General features: G+C 37.1%; 1 protein-coding gene across 7 annotated transcripts in view; it reads right to left on the bottom strand.

Annotated features, from left to right (window-relative positions):
* The window catches only part of LOC102686692 (neural cell adhesion molecule 2), a 791,770-nt gene that overhangs the window by 242,910 nt on the left and 525,205 nt on the right, over positions 1–23,655 (bottom strand). For all 7 annotated transcript variants that reach the window (XM_015361840.2, XM_015361841.2, XM_015361843.2 and 4 more), the window contains exon 3: positions 9,897–10,103. In XM_015361840.2, the coding sequence (XP_015217326.2) occupies positions 9,897–10,103 (207 nt within the window). The remainder of the gene's footprint in view (positions 1–9,896; positions 10,104–23,655) is intronic.

The raw sequence follows: 23,655 nt of genomic DNA, 5'->3' as shown, positions 1-23,655 counted from the left end.
TAGCAATCTGATTTATTTTCTTTTACAGATGTCGAACAATGAAATTGGAGAAAGATGTTTGGTCAGATGTGAAAGGCTATATACCACGTCTAAGGGTAGTCTTCTTTAAGAAAATGTTAGCAGAGACTAAAAAGTTGAGAAAACTGGTAATTTTATCCAAAAGGACAATGAGTCAGGAATTTTCCATAAAGTAAATCCTGGAGTATTCAGCAATTTTAAATGTTTTAGCTTGTTTTCCATCTTAGCCTTTAGCTAGCTAAATCAGCTGGTGACTGGCTTTGATAGATCACTTTGAACGCTTCTCACATTGTTCAGATTAAAAAAACCCACAAAACCTACAGACTCACTGGTGCTCCATGACCAGGAAAGGCCATTCCTGGTGTAGTCTGTATAGTGCCTTGCGAAAGTATTCGGCCCCCTTGAACTTTTCAACCTTTTGCCACATTTCAGGCTTCAAACATAAAGATATAAATTTTTTATTTTATGTGAAGAATCACCAACAAGTGGGACACAATTGTGAAGTGGAACGAAATCTATTGGATTTTTGAAACTTTTTTAACTAATAAAAAAATGAAAAGTGGGGCGTGCAAAATTATTCGGCCCCCTTGCGTTAATACTTTGTAGAGCCACCTTTTGCTGCGATTACAGCTGCAAGTCGCTTGGGGTATGTCTCTATCAGTTTTGCACATCGAGAGACTGAAATGCTTGCCCATTCTTCCTTGCAAAACAGCTCGAGCTCAGTGAGGTTGGATGGAGAGCGTTTGTGAACAGCAGTTTTCAGCTCTTTCCACAGATTCTCGATTGGATTCAGGTCTGGACTTTGACTTGGCCATTCAAACACCTGGATACGTTTATTTGTGAACCATTCCTTTGTAGATTTTGCTGTATGTTTGGGATCATTGTCTTGTTGGAAGATAAATCTCTGTCCCAGTTTCAGGTCTTTTGCAGACTCCAACAGGTTTTCATCCAGAATGGTCCTGTATTTGGCTGCATCCATCTTCCCCTCAATTTTAACCATCTTCCCTGTCCCTGCTGAAGAAAAGTAGGCCCAAACCATGATGCTTCCACCACCATGTTTGACAGTGGGGATGGTGTGTTGAGGGTGATGAGCTGTGTTGCTTTTACGCCAAACATATCGTTTTGGATTGTGGCCAAAAAGTTCGATTTTGGTTTCATCTGACCAGAGCACCTTCTTCCACATGTTTGGGGTGTCTCCCAGGTGGCTTGTGGCAAACTTTAGACGAGACTTTTTATGGATATCTTTGAGAAATGGCTTTCTTCTTGCCACTCTTCCATAAAGGCCAGATTTGTGCAGTGTAAGACTGATTGTTGTCCTATGGACAGACTCTCCCACCTCAGCTGTAGTTCTCTGCAGTTCATCCAGAGTGATCATGGGCCTCTTGGCTGCATCTCTGATCAGTCTTCTCCTTGTCTGAGCTGAAAGTTTAGAGGGACGGCCAGGTCTTGGTAGATTTGCAGTGGTCTGATACTCCTTCCATTTCAAGATGATCGCTTGCACAGTGCTCCTTGGGATGTTTGAAGCTTGGGAAATCTTTTTGTATCCAAATCCGGCTTTAAACTTCTCCACAACAGTATTACGGACCTGCCTGGTGTGTTCCTTGGTCTTCATGATGCTCTCTGCGCTTTCAACAGAACCTTGAGACTATCACAGAGCAGGTGCATTTATACAGAGACTTGATTACACGCAGGTGGATTCTATTTATCACCATCAGTCATTTAGGACAACATTGGATCATTCAGAGATCCTCGCTGAACTTCTGGAGTGAGTTTGCTGCACTGAAAGTAAAGGGGCCGAATAATTTTGCACGCCCCACTTTTCATTTTTTTATTAGTTAAAAAAGTTTCAAAAATCCAATAGATTTCGTTCCACTTCACAATTTTGTCCCACTTGTTGGTGATTCTTCACATAAAATAAAAAAATTATATCTTTATGTTTGAAGCCTGAAATGTGGCAAAAGGTTGAAAAGTTCAAGGGGGCCGAATACTTTCGCAAGGCACTGTAAATATAATGTCCTATTTCAAGATGGCAAACTCAGACAGCATGAAAAAACATTGCTTACATACTTTGCAGGGAAGTTAATACTTTTGAAAGACATTGTGTATACTGTACAATACAGTGTTATATGTACATTCTATACACTTTTAGGTACTGACAAAGGAAAATGCAGACTTTATGCATTTTGGTAGGATGTTACATTGAATTGCAAGATTTCAGTAAAGCTTTCTTGTCTGATCTGTAGGAGATTGCTTCTGCATTAAAAATATCTCCCTGAGCAGAAAACATGACTTGGGAGAAATTTTGTTCATGCTTCATGTTTTATGAAATAATAATAACAATTATCAAATCTAATACAAATATAAGAAATTAAAACATATAACATACATACATTAAGTAGAGTTACCACTTTAAAATAAATCTAAATAGCAACTCTACTTACTGTACAGATTCAGCCATTCAAAATGCTTGGGGTATTTCGCGGTACACCATGGTGGGCGTGTCGCATAAAAACACAGTATCACGCAGTATCATGCGGTGTAACGTGTCATTTGACGTCATTTGACCTTGTAAAACCGCGAGGAGGAGCCAATAAAGCTTAAGCTCTCATGTACAGCATTTGAGCTTTTAAATGTAAACTGTGTATTACAGCATGTTAATCATCAGTCATTAAAAAGTTGGTATATTTTATGAAAGCAAGATTGGTCAGTTGGGCAAAAGTAAACAACCTACCTTTATCATAAATATTTTAATTATGCAGAAATATTTTATGCATCAAAGCCTTTACCGAAGATATTACTAATAGTATTAATAATGAATGACCTTGGACAAGCTATTAACTGAAAGTATTACACTGGTCCACATTCTTTCTAACTGTCATTTTAAATGAAAATACTTTTTTTTTAATTGACAAACACCGCAGCATTTTGTTGATCTAACTAATGAGGACAGGACATTAGCTAGCCAATATGATAAAGGAAAAAATGACTTTTTTTGTTCATTTCTTTAGCACATTGGAATCTGCAAGCACTTGGAATCTGTCCAAGCCATACTTTGTCAGGCATTTTCTTTTACAATAACGGTCATAAAAAAACCCTTGCTTTTAACAGAGCGTTTCATAATTTATAACAACAAAAATTATTTAAGCAGCGACACTTATCATTCAACCACAGCTCAAAATATCACAATGATCCTCAAGAGCACAACAAAGACTGTATTAAAGATACTTCTATCAGATACATGAGAATCCAAGCTTTTTTATCTACGCTTTCTTATCTACGCTAAGAAGTAGTCTTTAAAATTTATCACACAGTAAAAAGTCAAATATCTGGGGAGTCCATATACCAGAGATTATGGTACCGCTTCAGAAGGGTGTCAGCCAGTCAGATTCCAGGACCAGAATTATCTGTTTTATAATCGAGAATATAATGTAATCACATATCTAAAGAAATTAATAATGATATTAATTTAAGGATCTGTAGCGGTGAGGCTTATTAATAAGAAAGAATTAAGTGTTCTGAGCTTTCCCAAATGAGGCCTCATCTCTCTGTTCATCTCTGTGGAGCAGCCACAGAGAAGCTATTCATGCAGGCTGATTTAAAGATGTTTTCTTTTGATAAGGGACACCTCCCAAAGGGGGATGCACTTAGCTAAGCCTGGCTATCATGATCAATGGTCATCCATTGGCGCCTATCTGTCTAGGGAGTGCCAGATGGACATCTGGACTGCATTCCTAAGTGTCAGGAGTAAGTGACTCATATCTCACCTTGATCAACCAATCAGGGACTGGTAGGGCCGAGTAACCCACATGGGACTCTGATGCCCATGGAACTTTCACCCAATCAATGAGCTGAAGTTCCTCCAGGTAAAAACAGGCAACACAGAGAGCCTGAGAGATTCAGTGTGAGATTCAGTGGAATTCTGTGGACTTTTCTAAAGGGAATTCAAAGGAGAATTCCAGGGCAGGACGGCCCAGGAGCAGAAGGCTCCCAAGGGCAGGACATTCTCGCAGCGCGCATTCCTGACCATCCTGAGACTCAGCCCGGACAACCACGGAACAACCAGTGTGTCCGAGTGCCAGAACTTTCCTTTGTTCTAAGAGTCTAGAGCGGAGGTTGCCAGAGAGTAACAAGAGGATCCACCCGAGGTTAGAACCAGCAGCAGGCCTCGTGAACAGGTCGGAACTGTGGACAGCTGAATCACTATTCAGAACTAGCGCTTCATCAGGAATGAACTGGTCCTCTTCCTGACTTGCTGGGACCCACAGTCATCTTTTCTCCTGTGCGCAAACTTTGCTAGTTAAAGCCAACACTAACTAGCCGGTCAGTGAGCATCTGCAGTGCACCGTCGCAAACCGCACAGCACAGCCTGGCACGCAGCCAGAGAGCGCGGACTGGACAGCAACAAGCCTGCAACTGTTTCTTTGTGCCCGCAGGAAGATCTGAATCCCCAGAGATTGGATGAGTATTCAACTTCAATGCATTACAGCTCGAGAATTCAATTGTTATCCCAACCAGTTGATATCAATTTAATTCCTAAGAGTTATGTACTTGTTTTGAGTATCTAATGTAGAAGTTATAACCAAGTTCATTTATGAAACAGTCTTACTGAATGATATACTGAACGAATGTCCTCTTGATATGTGTAACACTTTGTAACTGAGTGAATATATATCTTTTGTATTCTGATAACCCTCTCAATAAGATCTGTTAGGTTTATATGCATATTTTATGTATTAATAAATGTATCCTCGTGTATTAGTACCTGTGTGTGTGCGTTGTTTGAGTTATATCGCATGGGTAGATTCTAAAGCCATCAAAAGAATCAATTTTGTGATTTACTGCTACAATTAATAATTGTCCCAGTAAATGCCCAAACCCTACAGAACTGGTGCCTTCAGAGAGCACACTACAGATCTAAACATCTAAATCTATGTATCTATATAGCTGGTAGTATTACTGTATTTCACTTTCTTTGTAAACACGTTTTGTTAACACCCGAATCACAGGTTGATTCTGTTTTTTGGTCTGTTATGGTCTGTAGCTCAAATCCTGCTTAACTAAAAATTAGACACAAGAAGAGTATTATTGGACAATGTTGTGAGGCTATGGAGGAATTTCTCTGTAAACTGAAGAGTTATAGAGGAGACAAGTTGTATATCGCTTCTTTTGACACTCGAAAAAAAAAACATTCCAATGTTAATGCGACACAAAGATAATGTGGTGTATTGGTAGTTACTAAAAAAATTTAATCATTTAATCTCTTTACTGTGCACATTTTAGTAGCTAAGCTAAGCATAAAACACAGAGGAGGATAACAAAGGTCATAAAGGTCATAAACGATATTAATTTAGGGACATAAACATATTTTGTAAACTGTATGTTGCTGTTATTTGTATTTTAAAGACAAAATACACACCAATACTCAATTTCTCCCTAAACGTTTTAAGCACCAAAGTCTTACATGTGGTTGACCTTCCAACCATATTACTGTAATATTTGTATTGCTGTTTCAGTGTTACATAACTTGCCTCAGTGGTGCCACGGCTTAAACGACCGATTTACAGTACTGTATTAGCGTGAGGTCAGGTCTTCAAATCCAGCAATCGCTGTGAGTTTTCTTTTAACAGAAACACTTCTTTGAAAAACTAAAATAGCAAATATTATGGACACTACAGTATATTGACATTTTTTATATTTCAAAATAACGTTCGTACTGTATGTACAGTACACAGCGGTACCGCAGGTTGAACTGTAGGGCACAAATCCATCTGAGCCCAAAAGCCCAACATATTAATGTGCATTTGCCTGGTGCTGCGTGGTTTTCAGCACTCTCTGCGGGAGTGCTGGCTGTGACGAATTAAACCTGTTTCAAAGGTATTTTCAAAGTAGAAGGGGGTGAGTCTTCCAGCGAAAGACACCGCCTCCCCTTCCAAAACCAATTTTTTTGCTTACAGTAGTAGTACTTAAGTACAGTACAGTAAGTACTTACAGTACTTACAGTACTTACTTACGGTAGTACTTCTCGCGTTAAGAAAGCTAGGTGTTAGCATAAACTATAAGTAATCAATAATATTAAATTTAGCACTGCAATAAATTGTGCTTTTAATAAATTCTATTCTACTCTGAGAATGTAGGGGGGAGGAAAAATGACGGCGGTCTTTTCACTGATAAACTTGTGTCAAGCTGTCAACAAAAACCAGCTGTCAAAAAAAGTTTTTTTTATAAAAAAGTCAATTGTGTGTCCATAATATTGCTATTTTGATATTGCTAATTGCTATTGCTACTGAGTCTCTGTGTCTACAGTACATTGTTTGTGAACAAACCGGTTTCACAGGTATTTTCAACCCCCAGCCACTGTTGTTTCATCAGTTGTTATCCTGTAAAGCACTTTGAGGAGCCACCTTTAAAGGCGCTATATAAAATAAAGTTTATTATTATTATTGATAAACACTTTACAGGATAACAACAATAACAACAACAATTTTACAAGTCCTGGGAGGAAGAATATCATCAATTTTAATAATAATAATAAACTTTATTTTATATAGCGCCTTTAAAGGTGGCTTTTTTAAAAAATGCATTTGCATTTGCACACAGAGCAGTTTACTTGAACATGGAGATGCCATACTGAATAATTCCTGCACACAACCATTGCAGTGGAATTTGCATTGAATGGCAGGGCTATGATTCATACAAGTGATGGTGGATTTGGAGACAAAATGTATTTACATTGGGTTGCTGTAAGTGGAGCACTAATAACCCCAAAAGTCTACTTATTATTTTACAAGAGAATGCACCTGACAAGCTGGACAGTATGCTTCTCAAAGCGCTTTACAGGATAACCACAACAATAACAACAACAATTTTACAAGTTCTGGGAGGAAAATATGATCAATATCAATAATAATAATAATACACTTTATTTTATATAGCACCTTTAAAGGTGGCTCCTCAAATCGCTTTACAGGATAACAACCTATGAAACAACAATGGTTGGGGGTTGAAAATACCTGTAAAACCAGTTTGTTCACAATGTACTGTAGACACAGAGACTCAGCAGCAATAGCAATTACTTTAGCTATAGCAAAATAGCAATATTATGGACATTTTTTTAATACTTTTTTTTGACAGCTGGTACAGCACCAAACCGTGCCCGTGTGCTAGCATTATATTCTCATGTACGGTTAGAATGTGTTCATCGTCTTCCAATGAAAGACAGGTTCCTTTCGCCGAAGTCAGGAAACATTAGAAGCTTGCCACACCTGGACTGTTACACCAACGCATAAGCATGTTAAAGCGATTCCATTGAAGAGCCGGGCGCGATAATTGTTTTGTTCCTTGATTTTCTGATCTGCAAGGCTATTTGGCTGCAGCGAATGTGAATTCTGTCTGGCATTGTAAGATTGAGAAAAAATAGAAGTATTTGAATAAAGATGGGGGGTAAGGGAGTCGTCTCTATGACACTCTCCCTTATAAAATAAACGTGAAACAAAAGAAAAACTAAAAATAAGATACAATCTTCAGACATTCACAACATAAACATATCTTAAAACATTTACATATATATTTAAATTATTACTTTAAATATATACTTTAAGTTACTGAAACAGCCAGTTAATAAAATTGTTGCAATTTTGTTCTTGTTTGGAGGTGGGGTTGTTCTGACAACAATTGATTTAAAGACAATCTGTCAAAGTGCAATGAAATACAATATTAAGCTGTGTAAACGTTCCGAGGTCAAATTCTTCCGCAACGGGGGTACCTTTAAAGCGAAGATTACGAAAAAAAAGTTTATTATTAATTTGCTGGACATTATTATGCAGAAGACAAAGATATCGATTTACGTTGCATTGCCAGATTGTGAATAAAAAAAAATATTTCATTAAACACAGGTTTGCGATTTAAATGGAAATGGGGGTGACGGGAACTCTTAATCTAAATAAAAATTAAATAAATAAAACACAGGTTTCGATAGTTAATAACCACTTTTTTATGTTTGTAACACGGGTGATTTTTCTTCCTCCTATTCAGCTTAGAAATCTGTGTATGCTGTAAGGTTTTTACTTCCTAATTAAACTTTTAAAATACATGTTTCGAATAGAAGCAACATACTGTATGCTGTTGTCTTCCTGGTATGTAGAACAGATCAGCAGGTCTTTTTTCCCCCAATCAGAGGGGTGTCATCACCATTCTGAAGCAGTACCATTACTCTGGTATAGGGAGATCCCAGAATTCTGTTGCATAGTTAAAATAATTTTTATTTTAGGAAATTATGAAACGCTCGGTTAAAAGCAAGGGAGATTGTCTGTTATTATATTGTCTGACATAAAAACAAGAGTTTGCAGCGGCGTTATTGGAAACCCAAATTTAACAAAAAGTCGCAGGCAATATATCCTAGAAGACACAGACCGGGAGAATGCCCGGAGCATAAAAGAAATTGCAGACGAACTAGGGATTGGACAGTTTCCAAGTGCTTGTACAATCGATGGAAATGTTCAAATAAATGTGCAAAAGAAATAAACAAAACAATCATTTATTCCTTTATCATATTGGCTAGCTAATGTCCTCTCTTTGCTAGTTAGTGGCTGTGTTTCTGAGTTGCGTATCAACGAGTGACTACATTTTAAGGCGGAGGAAAGTAAACAGCTTAATTAAATATATATATTTTTTTAATTAAAATTCATTCTATACAGCAATCGCATATTTGGGGACCGTTTCATAAAACTTTGATGCTTAAAATGTTTAGGGAGAAATGGAAGACTGGTGTGTATTTTTTCTTTAAACTACCAAGACCAGCCATATACAGTACAGTTTACATACAGTAATATGTTTATGTTCCTAAATTAATATCGTTTATGACCTTCAGATGTGTTATGCTCCACTTCTTTTTATGCTGAGCTACTAAAATGTCTCTTTAGTTGTAAAATTCCATATAAATATTCAACACTAAGCGGATTAAAATGTGCACAGTAAAGAGATTAAATGATTAAATCTTTTCACCACCGACCAATGCACCACGAGTACCCCTATCGGTCATTTTGCCCAGCCAATCACTTACCACTTCGGTGGCTTGTGGGTAGATGTGTGCATTATGGGTTTGTACAGTGCAGTTTGAATGGCTGCATCTGTATATTTGTTTCATGTTTTCATGGCTTTTTACTTTCTGACCTTCTTCCTTGTTGAAAGGCTTCCCTTCTTTTGTTGATGCAAGTGTTTCAAAATACCATACTTAATTAAAACAGCTCTGCCATAGTACAGCTATTTCAGTGCTTTAAACTAGCTACATATTTTTTGGATTCTGATGCAAAAACTTGTTTTTACATCCCTATTGTCTGTTTTTAAGCAGTTGACTAAACCTCAGACTACTGCAGCGTTTTCATTTTATTTTGCTGTCACATACCGAGTTTCAAAGAAGATGAAGTGCTTGGATGCAGAGTAAAAATAGTTTGAATCAAAACAACAAGACTCATATCAATGTGATTTTTTTTCTCACGATTGATCTCCAGCTTTTTTTTTAATCTCCAGACAGAGGAACATAGCTGGATCTCTTGAAAGAATCCAGAGAAGGAGAATAACAACATTAATCATTGCTCATTATTAAGTGAATTAATCATTTAGCATTTTAATTCACATGGTTCTGAAATTAAATATTTTTTAAGATTTGTTTTGCGTTAAGTAATTAAAATACATATATGTTTTTCCAAAGCACTTCCAAGTTTGTTTATCTTTGTTCAATTCTTAATTGAATGTTTAAAAATAAGCTTGAAAAGGGAAACAAAATCTTCAAAAGACATGAGATATATGATACCATGTGACCATTCAGAGATTAAACAGCCATCAACAGCTGAACAGAGTAATATTTGACCATGTACACTTACGGTAGATTTCCAAGACCACAGTGGCTTCCTGTGTCTGGCCCCTGGCATCAGAAACTTGGCACCTGTATATGCCTGCATCCTCAATGTTGGCATTGTAGATGGTGAGTCGTGAACGAACCCTCTCTGTGTGCAGCACCACGCGTTGTGAGGACATGATTCGCTCCCCTTGGGGGTTGAACCACTCAATACTGACAGGCTCTCCAATGGCTGAAAAACATGTAGAACACACTAAGCAACTCAGACAACAGCAGTGTAGACACCTAATGCTTTCTAGATCAGAGCCGTGTCTAGCCACACACCCTAAAGTAACAAGCTGCCTAATATCTGTTGAAATATGAGGAAAATAGATACTAGTCAAATTAGTTTGTGGGGTATAATTAAATATATACTGATGAAAAAAAGAAATGCAAAACCTCCACCACCACACTCTGGCCCTCCCATCTCCATGGAACAGGCTGAAGGGTGACTTATCAGTGAACAGGACCTAATGCCACTGCTGATAAGTCCATCGCAGCCTCTGTCAGGCCCAAGCCAGTTGGTGTGATGTAAAGGAGGTGTGAACAGAGGGCCTCTGACAGATCGCCTTGCTCTAAGACCAGAAGCATGGAGCCTCACTGTCACTGATGCAGGCATTGTGTCTGCTGGCTGTTTCAGCAGTACAGGTGGCAGATCTGAATTGATCTCTCAGATGGAACACTCTGATGTGTTGATCCAGCTCTGGTGTGGTTACTCGAGGTGTGGTCTCTGCAGCTGGGATACAGTGGAGTGGCTTACTCCATAGTGTCTGGCAACACTGGCACATGACATGCCTGCTTGCAGCATGCCAATGGCTCTCTCCATTGCTTCTGGTGACATTCGAGGCATTATGGAATGCACAGAAAAATGACTAAGTGTGGTCTTTCTCTTGCAGTGACCTAAGCTTTGAATTTATGCCTTTTTAAAGGTGACTTGATCAGGCATTGTTCGACCTGGACTTCTTTGGGTAAAAGTGCATCTAACAAGCTTTTGTGTAATCGGAAAGTTGCATTTCCTAACTGCACAATTGTATTGCTGGTCAGAGGGCTTAAAACAGATTGACAACTTTTTGTGAAAGTACATAAGCTATAACTGTAGTATTCTCATTCCAGAAAATGTTGCGTGACTTTTTTCCATCATTATATATTAATGACAGTATATCATCTGTCCCTATATAATGGGAATCTTAAATAATAAAATCCCTAATCATACACCACACAATTATCTCTACATGAAAGTATAAATAAATCCATTAAAGCCTGCTTAAGATGATATTAATTAATCAGGAGAACCATGAAGACAAACACTTGTGAAATTCGACCCAGTTTCATATATTCATCAGTGCAATAATATGTAAGGAAACAAACATTGTGCACATTTTTAAATTACATTTGCTATGCAGGCAGTTTTTTTTTATGAACAGCAGCAAAATCATCTTCGGTTCCACTGTCTAAAGATTTTTTTTTCTATCGGCTAAGTTTAACTTTATCTCTTTCAGAAAAGAAAGGACATACTTTTCTACATTTATTACAAGTAGATATGGGTGTCTAATAACATTAGAGTGACTCTTTCTCTTCTTTTATAGTGACAAGGTTAATCCTTTCTCATCTCTAAGGTATGGTCCCCAAGGCATCTTATGTGAATGTCAGTTTCCTCAAATACATTACCTGTAGTTATATTTATATTCCATACTGATTGCTTCTCATTCTTTTTGCTTGCACATAATACTTTTTGTTATCATGAGATATCTACCAGCAGCAGTCAGGTGCTATGTCCTGTTGCATCCCATAAAGAAGTCCAATGGGTTAAACAATTTACATTTCCAAAACACATATGTTTATTACAATTCAGAACAACCTTTATTATGCAGACTAAGGTGGTAAAAAATAGAGAAATTAGTAATTCAGGTCACTCCTGATACTAGACAAAAAAAGTTTATTAATCATACAGTGTACTGTACATCTAGCCACATTTTCCAATGGGTCTAAGCCTCATGCATGGAATAAAATGTGAAAGGAGAAAAAACAATCATTTTTTTTTTTACTATATATACATTGTACACAGTATATAAAGCTTACAATTAACACTTTTCAAGTTTATGGTGTGTTTTAAGAGCATGCAATCGCTAAGAGATATGGTGATAAATATAAATTTTGCTGACGGAGGTAGAACTTTACAAACTGACTTGTACAGATGCAGCCATTCAAAACAAGCAGGGTATGGTGCAGTATAAGATCAGAGTAGGCGTGCATCAAAATGCGTCATTTCGCAATTTACCATATGCAAATTAGATTATGTTAATAGTATCCGGAATCACCTTGTAAAACCACCAGGAGGAGCTAATAAAGCATTTAGTACAGCATTCTGTACAGCATTTAGATAGATGGATAAGACTTTATTGATCACGAAGGGAAATTGATGTGTTAGAGCAGTCCAGCCCAAGACAAGCAAAAAAAAAAACAGACATCAGAATAGACGAAAAATTAGAATACGTACAGTAATACAAAATAAATATTAAATAAAATAAATAAATAAAAAGCTCAGATCAAAGATCAATATCTCACACACTGGGACTGATCTGTGTGTGAATCTGACAGTGTGAATTGTGGTGCTTTAGCAGGCACAGCCTGCTTCACTATGTCGTTTTTAAACCATATTTTTTACCACGCTTGAATATTCTTCTGTCCATATCCTTGGAAGGGAAACACAGAAAGCCTTCAAACCAAATGCATTTTAAAGACCACGACTTATAAAAAATCTTCACAGCCTCCACATAAAACTATCAGTGAGCTAATTCTCTTTTTTAAAACCTCCAGTTTTTTATCAATGCGTAATTACGCCCTAACTGGAACCCAGGGGGACAGTTGTGTACACACGTTCACAACACGAGAAATACTGCTCAATACAACTTCGTGCGAAAAACCCATATATAACCATAGGAAGCAGAACAGCACAGCCTGATACGGCCGAAACGTTGTGTTGTCTTTCTTCTCTTTCAGCATGGAATAAACCTATTACTTGTTCCTTTGCAGCCTACGCATGCTGTACGCAGTTACCCACCTGTATTAAACCTATTTCACTCAGTAGTTTAAGTGTAAAGTGCTATGAGGAAAAAAAAAGTCTCCGCGGGAGCACATCAGCAATAGAAAGCAATCGGTTTGACATGTACAGTAAAATGTGTTTCTGGAGTGTCGAGTATATATCCAACAGTGTGAGCTCATTTGCAAGGCTATTAAGGTTGATTGAGTTAATCTAACAGTCCGGCTGTGGCGAGTTTCTACTGTCCCCTGACTGTCTTTCATTGGAAGACAATGCACCTATTCTACTCGTACATGAAAATATAATATAAATACACCAAGGGATTGGGCTGAGTTCACATTACAAAAAATCTGTGAGTCTGCACTACAGTGGCCATAGTATGGAGACAAAGACTTTATACGGGAAGAGACATGGTGCTTCAGCTGCCTGTGTGCGTTTAACAGGAGAGTGTGGCGTTACTTATTGTCAATGAAAAAGTGTGTGTGTGTCTCTCTCTGTACTCAGCTGTACTGAAAAATAAAGCATTGTTTTTCATTCAACGAGTGCCTGAGTCACTGTGTCCATCCTATATTATAATGACACAATATTATAAATGCCCTTAGGCTGGGCAATCAATTTTTTTAATTTAAAAAAAAGAAATAAAAAGTGAGATGTAATGATGTGTTCCTGCTTAACTTAGAAATTGCATGACTTTAAAAGCGATAAAAACAGGTTTCGATAGTTAATAACCACTTTTTGTGCATGAAAAATGGGTGATTTTTCTTCCTCATCATCAGATCTTTCTTGGAAAAATGTCTTTTATGTCTTGCTTTAACAAAATATATTTACTAATCCTTTCGCATGGAAATCTACCTGAATGCCCAACTATCTGAGAAGCCCTCCGTGAAACCAAAAGAATCACAACTGAATGAGTTTTGACAATAAGAGAGAGAAGAGAGAAATAATAAGAGTGTCCCCATTAGTCCCATTTTAAATGAAAACATAAATGCGTGTTTAATTAAATGCCTTTATTAATTCACAATCTGACAATGCAACGTAAATCATTATCTTTGTCTTCTAAGTATCTTAATCATCTTTCAGCATAGCTTTCTCTCCATTTAGATTTATTTTTCATACCATCGCTAAACAAAGCAGCAGTGTATTGTGGTTCCTCTTGGGATCAAACATGGAAAGATTAGATTGTAATCGTTTTTATTTTTAAAATAAATTTTTAGAAAACTGTAATATATACTAAAAAGCTGTATTTATTTAATACCACTTGATAGTTATATTAATAGAGATAAGAATTCAAGTTGATACTGTTTAGACTTTTAATCATTTTAAACTGTATTACAGCATCTTACACATCAAACATGAAAAAGTCGGTATATTTTATAAAAGCAAGTTTGCTCAGTTAGACAGTATAAAGCGAGGATGTTTTTTAATGTTTGTAATCGTTATTCTTGCAAGTAGAAACACAACATTAAATGGAATGCTACGGAACCCTAAACAGACAATACACACTAGCCGAATATACAGTAGCTGTGTCAGTCCTTTGTGTAAAAAAATCACGGACATCATGATTTGAACTTCATTGGGTGCTGTTTTTAAAAAGCTGTTGAGTAAAGAATATGAAATTTCATGTGTATGCTCCGTTTCACTTTGTTTCTTTCTCACCCATTTCGATTCGGGCACAGAAGGGTTAAAAAGAAAGTCAGACAGGCAGAGGGAAGGGTGAGTTGTGAAACTGTTACCTGTCCTGGATAAAGCATTTAGAAAATAGGTGGATTTACACCTGTGAAAAGCGTTTCAATTTTAATGCGATACGGAAGGATGTTTTCTTTTGATAAGGGACAGCTCCCAAATGGGGATGCACTTAGCTAAGCCTGGCTATCATGATCAATGGTCATCCATTGGCACCTATCTATCTAGGGAGTGCCAGATGGACATCTGGACTGCATTCCTAAGTGTCAGGAGTAAGTGACTCATATTTCACCTTGATAAACCGATTAGGGACTGGTAGGGCCGAGTAACCCACGTGGGACTCTGATGCCCATGGAACTTTCAGCCAATCAATGAGCTGAAGTTCCTCTAGGTAAAAACAGGCAACACAGAGGGCAGTGGAGACCATTCTGTGGACTTTTCTTAAGGGAATTCAAAGGAGAATTCCAGGGCAGGACGGCCCAGGAGCAGAAGGCTCCCAAGGGCAGGACATTCTCGCAGCGTGCCTCCTGACCATCCTGAGACTCAGCCCGGACAACCACGGAACGGCCAGTGATTCTGAGTGCCAGAACTTTCCTTTGTTCTAAGAGTCTAGAGCGGAGGTTGCCAGAGAGTAACCAGAGGATCCACCCAAGGTTAGCACCAGCAGCAAGCCTTGTGAACAGGTCGGAACTGTGGACAGCTGAATCACTATTCAGAACTAGCTCTTCATCAGGAATGAACCGGTCCTCTTCCTGACTTGCTGGGACCCACAGTCATCTTTTCTTCTGTGCGCAAACTTTGCTAGTTAAAGCCAACACTAACTAGCCGGTCAGTGAGCATCAGCAGCGCACCGTCGCAAGCCGCACAGCACAGCTTGGCACGGAACCAACTTCAATGCATTACAGCTCGAGAATTCAATTGTTATCCCAACCAGTTGATATCAATTTAATTCCTAAGAGTTATGTACTTGTTTTCAGTATCTAATGTAGAAGTTATAACCAAGTTCATTTACGGAACGGTCTAAATGAATGATATACTGAACGTATGTCCTCTTGATATATGTAACTCTTTGTAACTGAATGAATATATATCTTTTGTATTCTGATAACCCTCACGATAAGATCTGTTAGGTTTACATGCATATTCTATGTATTAATAAATGTATCCTCGTGTATTAGTACCTGTGTGTGTGCGTTGTTTGAGTTATATCGCATGGTTGGATTCTAAGGCCATCAAAAGAATCATTTTGTGATTTACTGCTACAATTAATAATTGTCCCAGTAAATGCCCAAACCCTACAGAACTGGTGCCTTCAGAGAGCACACTACAGAGACATTGAGTATCATCTCTTTTTACACTTGGATGAACATTCCAATGTTAATGCGACACTGAAGATATTATTCATAACCTTTTAAATCTGAAGGGAGATTTAAAGGGGTCCACACAGCACATGTCCCTGTTAGCTATTCAGAGGGAAAGCCGGTGACGGCACCACGCAGATGAGCAGGCACACCCTCTAATATCAGGCGTATGTGTTAAATATATTTAGATCATTGAATAAATATCATTATTGATTTCTTTTGCCTCACAAAATTGTCCAATAATGCTCTTCTTGTGTCTAATTTTTAGTTAAGCACGATTTGAGCTACAGACCTTAAAAAAAAACAGGATTCACTTTTTTCACATATTGATGATAATGATATCAGTAGCAGTTTGAAACTATTCGTTGTTATAAATAAATGACTTAGATTCGAACATGTTGTGATATTTAGAAATATCAAAAAGTCAATAGAGTGTCCATAACATTGCTGTTTACTATTGCTATTTTAGTTTTTCAAAGAAATGTTTATTTGTTAAATGAAAACTCATGGTGATAGCTGGATTTGAACACCCTATCTCTTGCTTATTAGTCAGTCACTTAAGCCATCATGCCACTAACGCAGTCATATCAATAGAAAGTCTTATACTACTGTTTGTGCTATAGTACATGCATATAATTATATCGTTACTAATTTCTTTAGATACGCGATTCCATATTATGTTCCCTATTAATCAAATTCTAAAAGTATGCTTTTGTTTACTCCAATATTGAGCGTATTCGCAGAAAAGCTTAAAACTATAACTTTTCTCACAAAGTACTGTATATAAACGTACAATAACATGGTCAGAAGAAGCATGTAAAAATGTTTCCCAAATAACCACATGTAAGACTTTGATGCTTAAAATGTTTAGGGAGAAATGGAATACTGGTGTGTATTTTTTCTTTAAACTACCAATACCAGCAATATACAGTTTACATAATATGTTTATGTTCCTAAATTAATATCGATTATGACCTTCAGATGCATTATGCTCCTATTCTTTTTATGCTCAGCAACTAAAATTTCCCTTTAGTTATAACATTCCATATAAATATTGAATACTAAGAGGATTAAGTTATGCACTGTAAAGATATTAAATGATTAAATCTTTTCACTACCTACCAATGCACCACGAGTGCCCCTGTCGGTCATTTTGCCAGCATATCAGTACCACAGCATGGCGCGCCGGCTCGTGTGTAGTTGCATGCGGTACAGGTTAGTACCACGAACTTTGAATTGCTGCATCTGTAAGTCACAAATTACATAGCCCCTTTCTACTACAAATTTATATCACATATGTTTGGGTGGTGAGGGTGGAACAAGATATCTGTAGTACCAAAAAATACAAACATGATGGTGTGAAATATGACCTTGAGAATGTATTTTTTTAATTCCCTTGCCAATATCAATTTTTCATTTTAGTAGGACATTTTAGTTACTCTGCAAGTAAGTCTTTGAGAACAAGCATTGTCAGTACTGAAGTATGCAAGGGGTTATTTATAAGAAAGAATATACTGTATGTCATCTAAATAAGCATATGTCATCTAAATGTATTTCACCTAAATAAACACTTCTCATCTTCCTGACGGAATAAGAAAATATGATGTCATACAGATAAGCATCATATTTGTCAGTATTACATAGTGTGAACTTGTGGTATCGCACTAGTTAATTGTGGCATTCAACTTATTATGGAACAAGTAATTCCATGCTGAAAAGAGAAGAAAGAAAACAAAACGTTTTGGCCGTGGAGCCTTCTTCAGGTGTGAGAAAGATGGGGCAGTAAGCAAAGGTAAGGTAGCATAGGAGAACTCCTTTGCAGCCTACGCATGCTGACGCAGCTACTCACCTGAACTACTTCAAGTTATTATTCCATGTTTGTTTCTAAAATGCATTTTAAACTTATCAAATTATCAAATAATTTTATTTTATATGTTTTATATGCTTCAATCCCAAGATTTAAAATCCAAAATACAATTAAATCTATTTAATTAAAGACAGCAGTTTATTACCACAGGGACTGTGACTGTCTAGCTGAAGTTTGTCTTCACTGACTGTCTCCACTGCTCCATATGTGATTTTAGGACATTGGCCCTGTAAATGAGAGTTAGCTTTTGGTATATTACAAAAGCAATGATATCAAAAATAGAAGTGTCATAAATGTTTTGAACATTAGATATATTAAGCTTCTCTAAATGTGTATTTTGCTCCATTTCTAGTTATAGTCATTTATTCTATTTTTGTCATTTTAATTTTCTTATAATTGTATTAGTAGTTCAATATTCTCATATGTTACTTGTGAAGCATCACAAGTAACATATTACCCTTTGTAAACAGCTAATACATTATGTATACAAAGATTTAGTATCCTAAAACAAGAAACATAATATCCCCCCTTCTGAACTGTTCTTTCAGAACAGAAAATATAAATACAGTATACCACTGAATTAGATTTCAGGACTGTAACGAAAGCGTTTTTTCCGGACTCTGTGCGGACGACATGATCCAGGGAAAAGTGAAGAAAACACGGGGGAAAAAGTCATGCAGGATACGGGAATGAAAACGGGGGCGTGTCCATGGAGTGCTGGTGGCCGGGGAAGGTGTAACCAAGGCAAACAATACAGGGACGAGTCAAAAGCGGAATCCAAAGACAGAGCAAAAGTCCAAAGCCAGGCGATCCATCTGGGAATAAAGATTAAAAACCAGAGCCGGGTCGGGACCAGCAGGGGAAATGGGAACAGAAACTAAAAGCATAATGGAGCCAGACGCATCCAGGTCCCGTGCTCACATGATGTGGAAACCAATGCAGAGCCTGGATTAACATCAGCGTCTGGCTTTTAAGGGGGGCTGGAAGGAGGCTGAAACAAGGGGCAGGTGCACAAAATCAGGTCCAAGGTGAAAGAGCCGGAGCGCCCTTAAGGGGGAGGGACTACAATCACGACAAGGAGTTTGATAATGACAATTCAATCATGCACCATTACATGAAACTGATTTAAAATAATAGAAACAATATTGTTCAATGTGTGACTCACTGTACATGTATACAAGGTAGAGTAATTAACAACAATTTACTACATAATGCTAATACAAGGAAGAAACTCAGCAGTCTGTAAGCACCATGCATGCTGTATAGGGCAAGAGGAGTACAATTCCCTTTGAATGTATTTTGCTTTACAGTCAACCAATTAGTATTTGTGATAGATGAGATGTGAACAATTAATACAATGTGATATCCATTTTATTTTAAAGGAAATGTCATGCATATACTGTATTTGCTCATATTAGAGGACAATCATACTTTGTTTTCAATTCAGTCATTGTAAGTGACATGGAGTTGGGACTCTTTTTATTTCAAGGTGATTTAAGAGTATAAAAGTATTTCATTGCATTTCACTTTGAGGCAATAGCTGCATATCAACAAATAATGTAATCTAAACTTTGTATAATCATTTGAGAAGCTTCACTGTTGCCTCTTTAAGTTGGTGGGATGTTTTGACTACAAATTTATGAAGCACATAAAATGCATGCTCAATTTAATTTAAACCTTGGATTGACTGAACCTAAGATTTTCCAAAAACATTTTCTACTAATGAACTCTTTGGTTGTATCAGTCATATGTTTAGAGTCATGCAAAGGAACAGGTAACAGGTTATTCCACGCTGAAAAGAAAGGAAACACAACATTTCGGCCGTGGAACCTAATGAGGCTGTATTGTGAAGAACCACACAATACATATATGTAGATTTTCTTCTAAACAGGAAGACTATTTCTACAAAATTCAATTTTCATTAAGCTGCAGCCATCAGTAGTTACATCATCAATAAATGAATGAGCCAGTTCCGGAGATGGCTATGCATGTCTTATGTTGGCAACTGTAAATCAGATCTACAGATCTTTCTAAGATGTGCCAAATGCACATAGGTTTCAGGGACTTTCAGTTATATATCAAGAGAAAATAAAAGCAGTTTATCTGCATTTTCAATACAATTGTTACAAAGAAAACATTACTGGTACAGGGAAAATTAGAACCCCATGACTTTAATGAAACTAAAGCCACAAAGATCATAATTGAGAAAAAACAAAAACAAAATCCCCCCAAAAGTTTTAGGCATATAAGAAATGCAAAATTTTACTTCAAAACAACAACAAAAAAGTTGTTGATTTGCTATAGGCTCTTTAGTGTCAATGTTCTAAACATATTCCATAATTTCTTGCCTGAAGCTGAATTTGCACTTGTCCCTCAGATCATATAAGAACTGCATTGCTTTAGCATTGCTCTTGTATTTCCTGCAGCACTATTGAGAGAATTGTTTTAATTCTTTTGAGAGGCAACATCTCAAATGTGTGCTATTTACCACATTTAGAAAAAAGAAAGTGAGTACTTTAAATTCACAAAGAAAGCTGCAGGTGTCAGACCCATTCTTGGAAACACAGAAAACATTTTAAATGAATAATACAAGTATTGTACTGGATGCTGACTGATCTATAAGCTTAACCAGACCAAAGTCCCTGAGTTAAGAATTTCCCTGAGACCATACAAACAAGGTGTTCTCCTGAGTCAAACCAGAGGAGTTTCCATTTGGAACAACACAGATTTACTGTATCTGATCAATCCATAAAAACAGATACAGTATGTACAGTACTTGCACACTGTAATAAATAATAACAGTGGCTTGTTATTATTTGAGATTTATTCATTATGTAAATCAAAGATAGTAGTAATATGTGACAACAGTAAAAGAATCAAAAAGGCTGCCTGAGCTGAACAAGGATGAATCTACAGTAGTCAGTATTTTCATCATATGATTTATAATGAAAACAAGGAGGCAGGAGTGACTGGCCTTTCCACTCTGGAAATAACAAATCAAACAGCAGCATCTCTAAGTAAAGAGACCATGCTGTTTGAAATGCCATAATGCAGGTCTGGTATTTAACCAACCTACTCCAAAGACATCCTCCTGAGGCACTGTTGAAATAACTGTAGGCATGTTAATCCCCACCATTCTGGCTGCAGCCCAACAGAAGTTGAAGCATTGGTCCGAACAAATTGTTTGTCAGCTAGTTCTCAGAAAAGTTGGAAATTAATTCCTGATCTTACAAAACTCAAAGACACTAGGCTCAAAAATAACACCTCAATTGATCTGTCTTGTTTATCTTAAAGTGAACACACCTGATATCATACTGCAAATATTTGCTTCACATAAAGCAAAAGAGACAGGAAATAAACAATCATGTACTATGAAGTATGATGTACATTACTGCCAAGTACAAAAGCATGTAGTACAGCTGTTTTGAGACAAAGATTTCTATTATCACATGAAGTGACTCAAGCTTTTACATTCTGACACTGGCTTTGTTATCTGTTTGTGCATCCACTGAAAAATAACCTTTTACCCTGTTCAAGGCTATCTCTGCATCCAAACCTAGAGGACATTAAACTATGTGTTTTATGTGAAATTCAAAGAATGGTTCCACATATTAAAATACAAAATTTCTTCCAATAAGAATCTGAAACATGTAACATGTTTCATGTAACATGTAACATGAATAGAACATGTAAATATTGCTCTAAGGACTTTGAGCAAAAAGTACACATGGTTTGGTCAAATTATTCATGCCTGGAAAGACATCATCTGTTTTCCTTGGACCAATTTGAATGAAAAAAAAAGAAAAGAACTGATGGTTTCAGTCACCTAGTACAGGTAAGTGTCACGCTCTCACATAATCAAGCACATAACTCGGATAAATGCCGGCGCATTCCCATGACCCTTGTCAATCAGACACCAGCCTGATCCAATTCTCGAAAATGAGAACGCACAAGCTAATCATCCTGTCACGTCTCTTGCTTCTCACTGCACCTACTATTTAAACCTCCTCAACCTTCACTTCACTGCTTGGTATTAAACAGTCTACTGTTTTCCTGAGCTCTTCACCCCCAAAACATTTTGCGATCCCTTTTCGTTCAAGCCTCCTGGAAACGACACTGATTGCCTACCCGACAACGTCTTCATCTCACCCTTTGGATTGATTTGCACCTTCTTAACAGCCTCTGACTTCGCCTTGCCCTAATAGACTCGTTTGCTACCCGACCTATATAGGGTTCTTCACACCGCTTGTTACAGTATGTCCTGTACCATGCAAAGGTGAGCAAGATTCACCATATACATTATAAAGGACTAAATGCATTAATGAGGAACCAACATAGTGCCAAAATTCCTCAAGAGTAAATATGGTTTCAGATCAAAGGAAATCAAGCTAATGAATGTTCAGTTTCCTGAAGAGATTAAGTTCTGAAAAGAACAATGTATTAGACTTTTTGTAAAGTACCACAAAATAGAAATTGATAGGCACCTAACCAGACTATTTCTGTAGTTACAGAAACAGTGTTCAAATAATAGGTCAGGGTACAGTCATGAGCAAAGTCAGAAGTATTGCTTGTTGAACTGCAATTTTCTGGTGTTGTCAGGGGAAAAAATGGTACTGTAGATAAGCAACAAAGATTTGTTTCATTAATGATAGCCATGCTACCACATCCAGTGATGTACGAAACTGCATCATTGAAGGTATTATCTTCAACATTTTTCAATAAACACTATACATGCACTCAATTAACAAAATATTAGTATTAAATCTGTACCCTTTAAACTATTGGAAATGAAGCTCAATCACAATAAAAACATCTTGTCTTTCTCGGTAACAAAATAAATTAATTGACATTTTCACAAAATTTTACAAATTCTGAAATAAGTTCAAAATCAGGATCTTTGTGAAAGTACAGATTACTCGCCATATTGTTGCAAACCCCTTATCTCGCCCTGACCAAGAGAGAAAGTTTGTGCAAATTGCATTGTGAAGTGGCCCTTCCTGCTCACTAATCACTGTAATGACTAACATAATTTGACATACAACCAGATTAGTATAGGTTGTGCAGCAAACATTTCACCACAGAAATGTTCAAATGTGATCTGCATGCAGAGTTTAAGGTAAGTTGTAAAATCAGAGTTGTACTTCTGATTACAGGAAAATTGACCTCATCTAAAATGTAACTGATGTCCTCTAGACACAGAGCCAGTGTGGTCTCTGTGTTTTTGTTGTTATGTTCCACACTGCTGACCCTTGATTGTTCTCCCTCCCCCATATCCCCACCATAACACCACTGTTCCCTATGACTTCATCATCAATCAGCTCTCTGCCAATCAGAACTTATCTTATTCACTATATAACATGGAGGTTTTCAGGAAGGAGAGGCCTTTTGTTTGACTTCGGTCCTGTTTGGTTTGCTTTGCTTCATTTATCTTTGCTTATCGCTTCGTTTTGCTTTTGCTTCAGCTTTGTTGGTTTGTTGTTTTGCTTTGTGTGTGTGTATTTTTGTAAAGCTTTGGCTTTTTTTTGTTTGTTTCTGTTCATTTCTTTGTACTTTCGCTTGTTTGTGTGTTTATCCTTGTTTTGCCATTACCTTGCCCTAACGTGTTACATGTTCAACCTTTGTGTTCTTTTGTACCCTGTTCCTGTTGATTTCTCTACTTTTCCCTTATTTATATTCCTAGTTCACTTGTATTTTTGTGTGAACTTTTGTGTATAAGGTTAGTTTAGGTTGTTGGGTACATTCTACACACTTAGTTGATTTTGTATTAGTAACACTAGTTTAGTACGGATGAGTG

Source organism: Lepisosteus oculatus, chromosome 13 (genome assembly GCF_040954835.1).
Source record: "Lepisosteus oculatus isolate fLepOcu1 chromosome 13, fLepOcu1.hap2, whole genome shotgun sequence".
Classification (NCBI taxonomy): Eukaryota; Metazoa; Chordata; class Actinopteri; order Semionotiformes; family Lepisosteidae; genus Lepisosteus; species Lepisosteus oculatus.
This window is presented reverse-complemented; position numbering and strand designations above follow the sequence as displayed.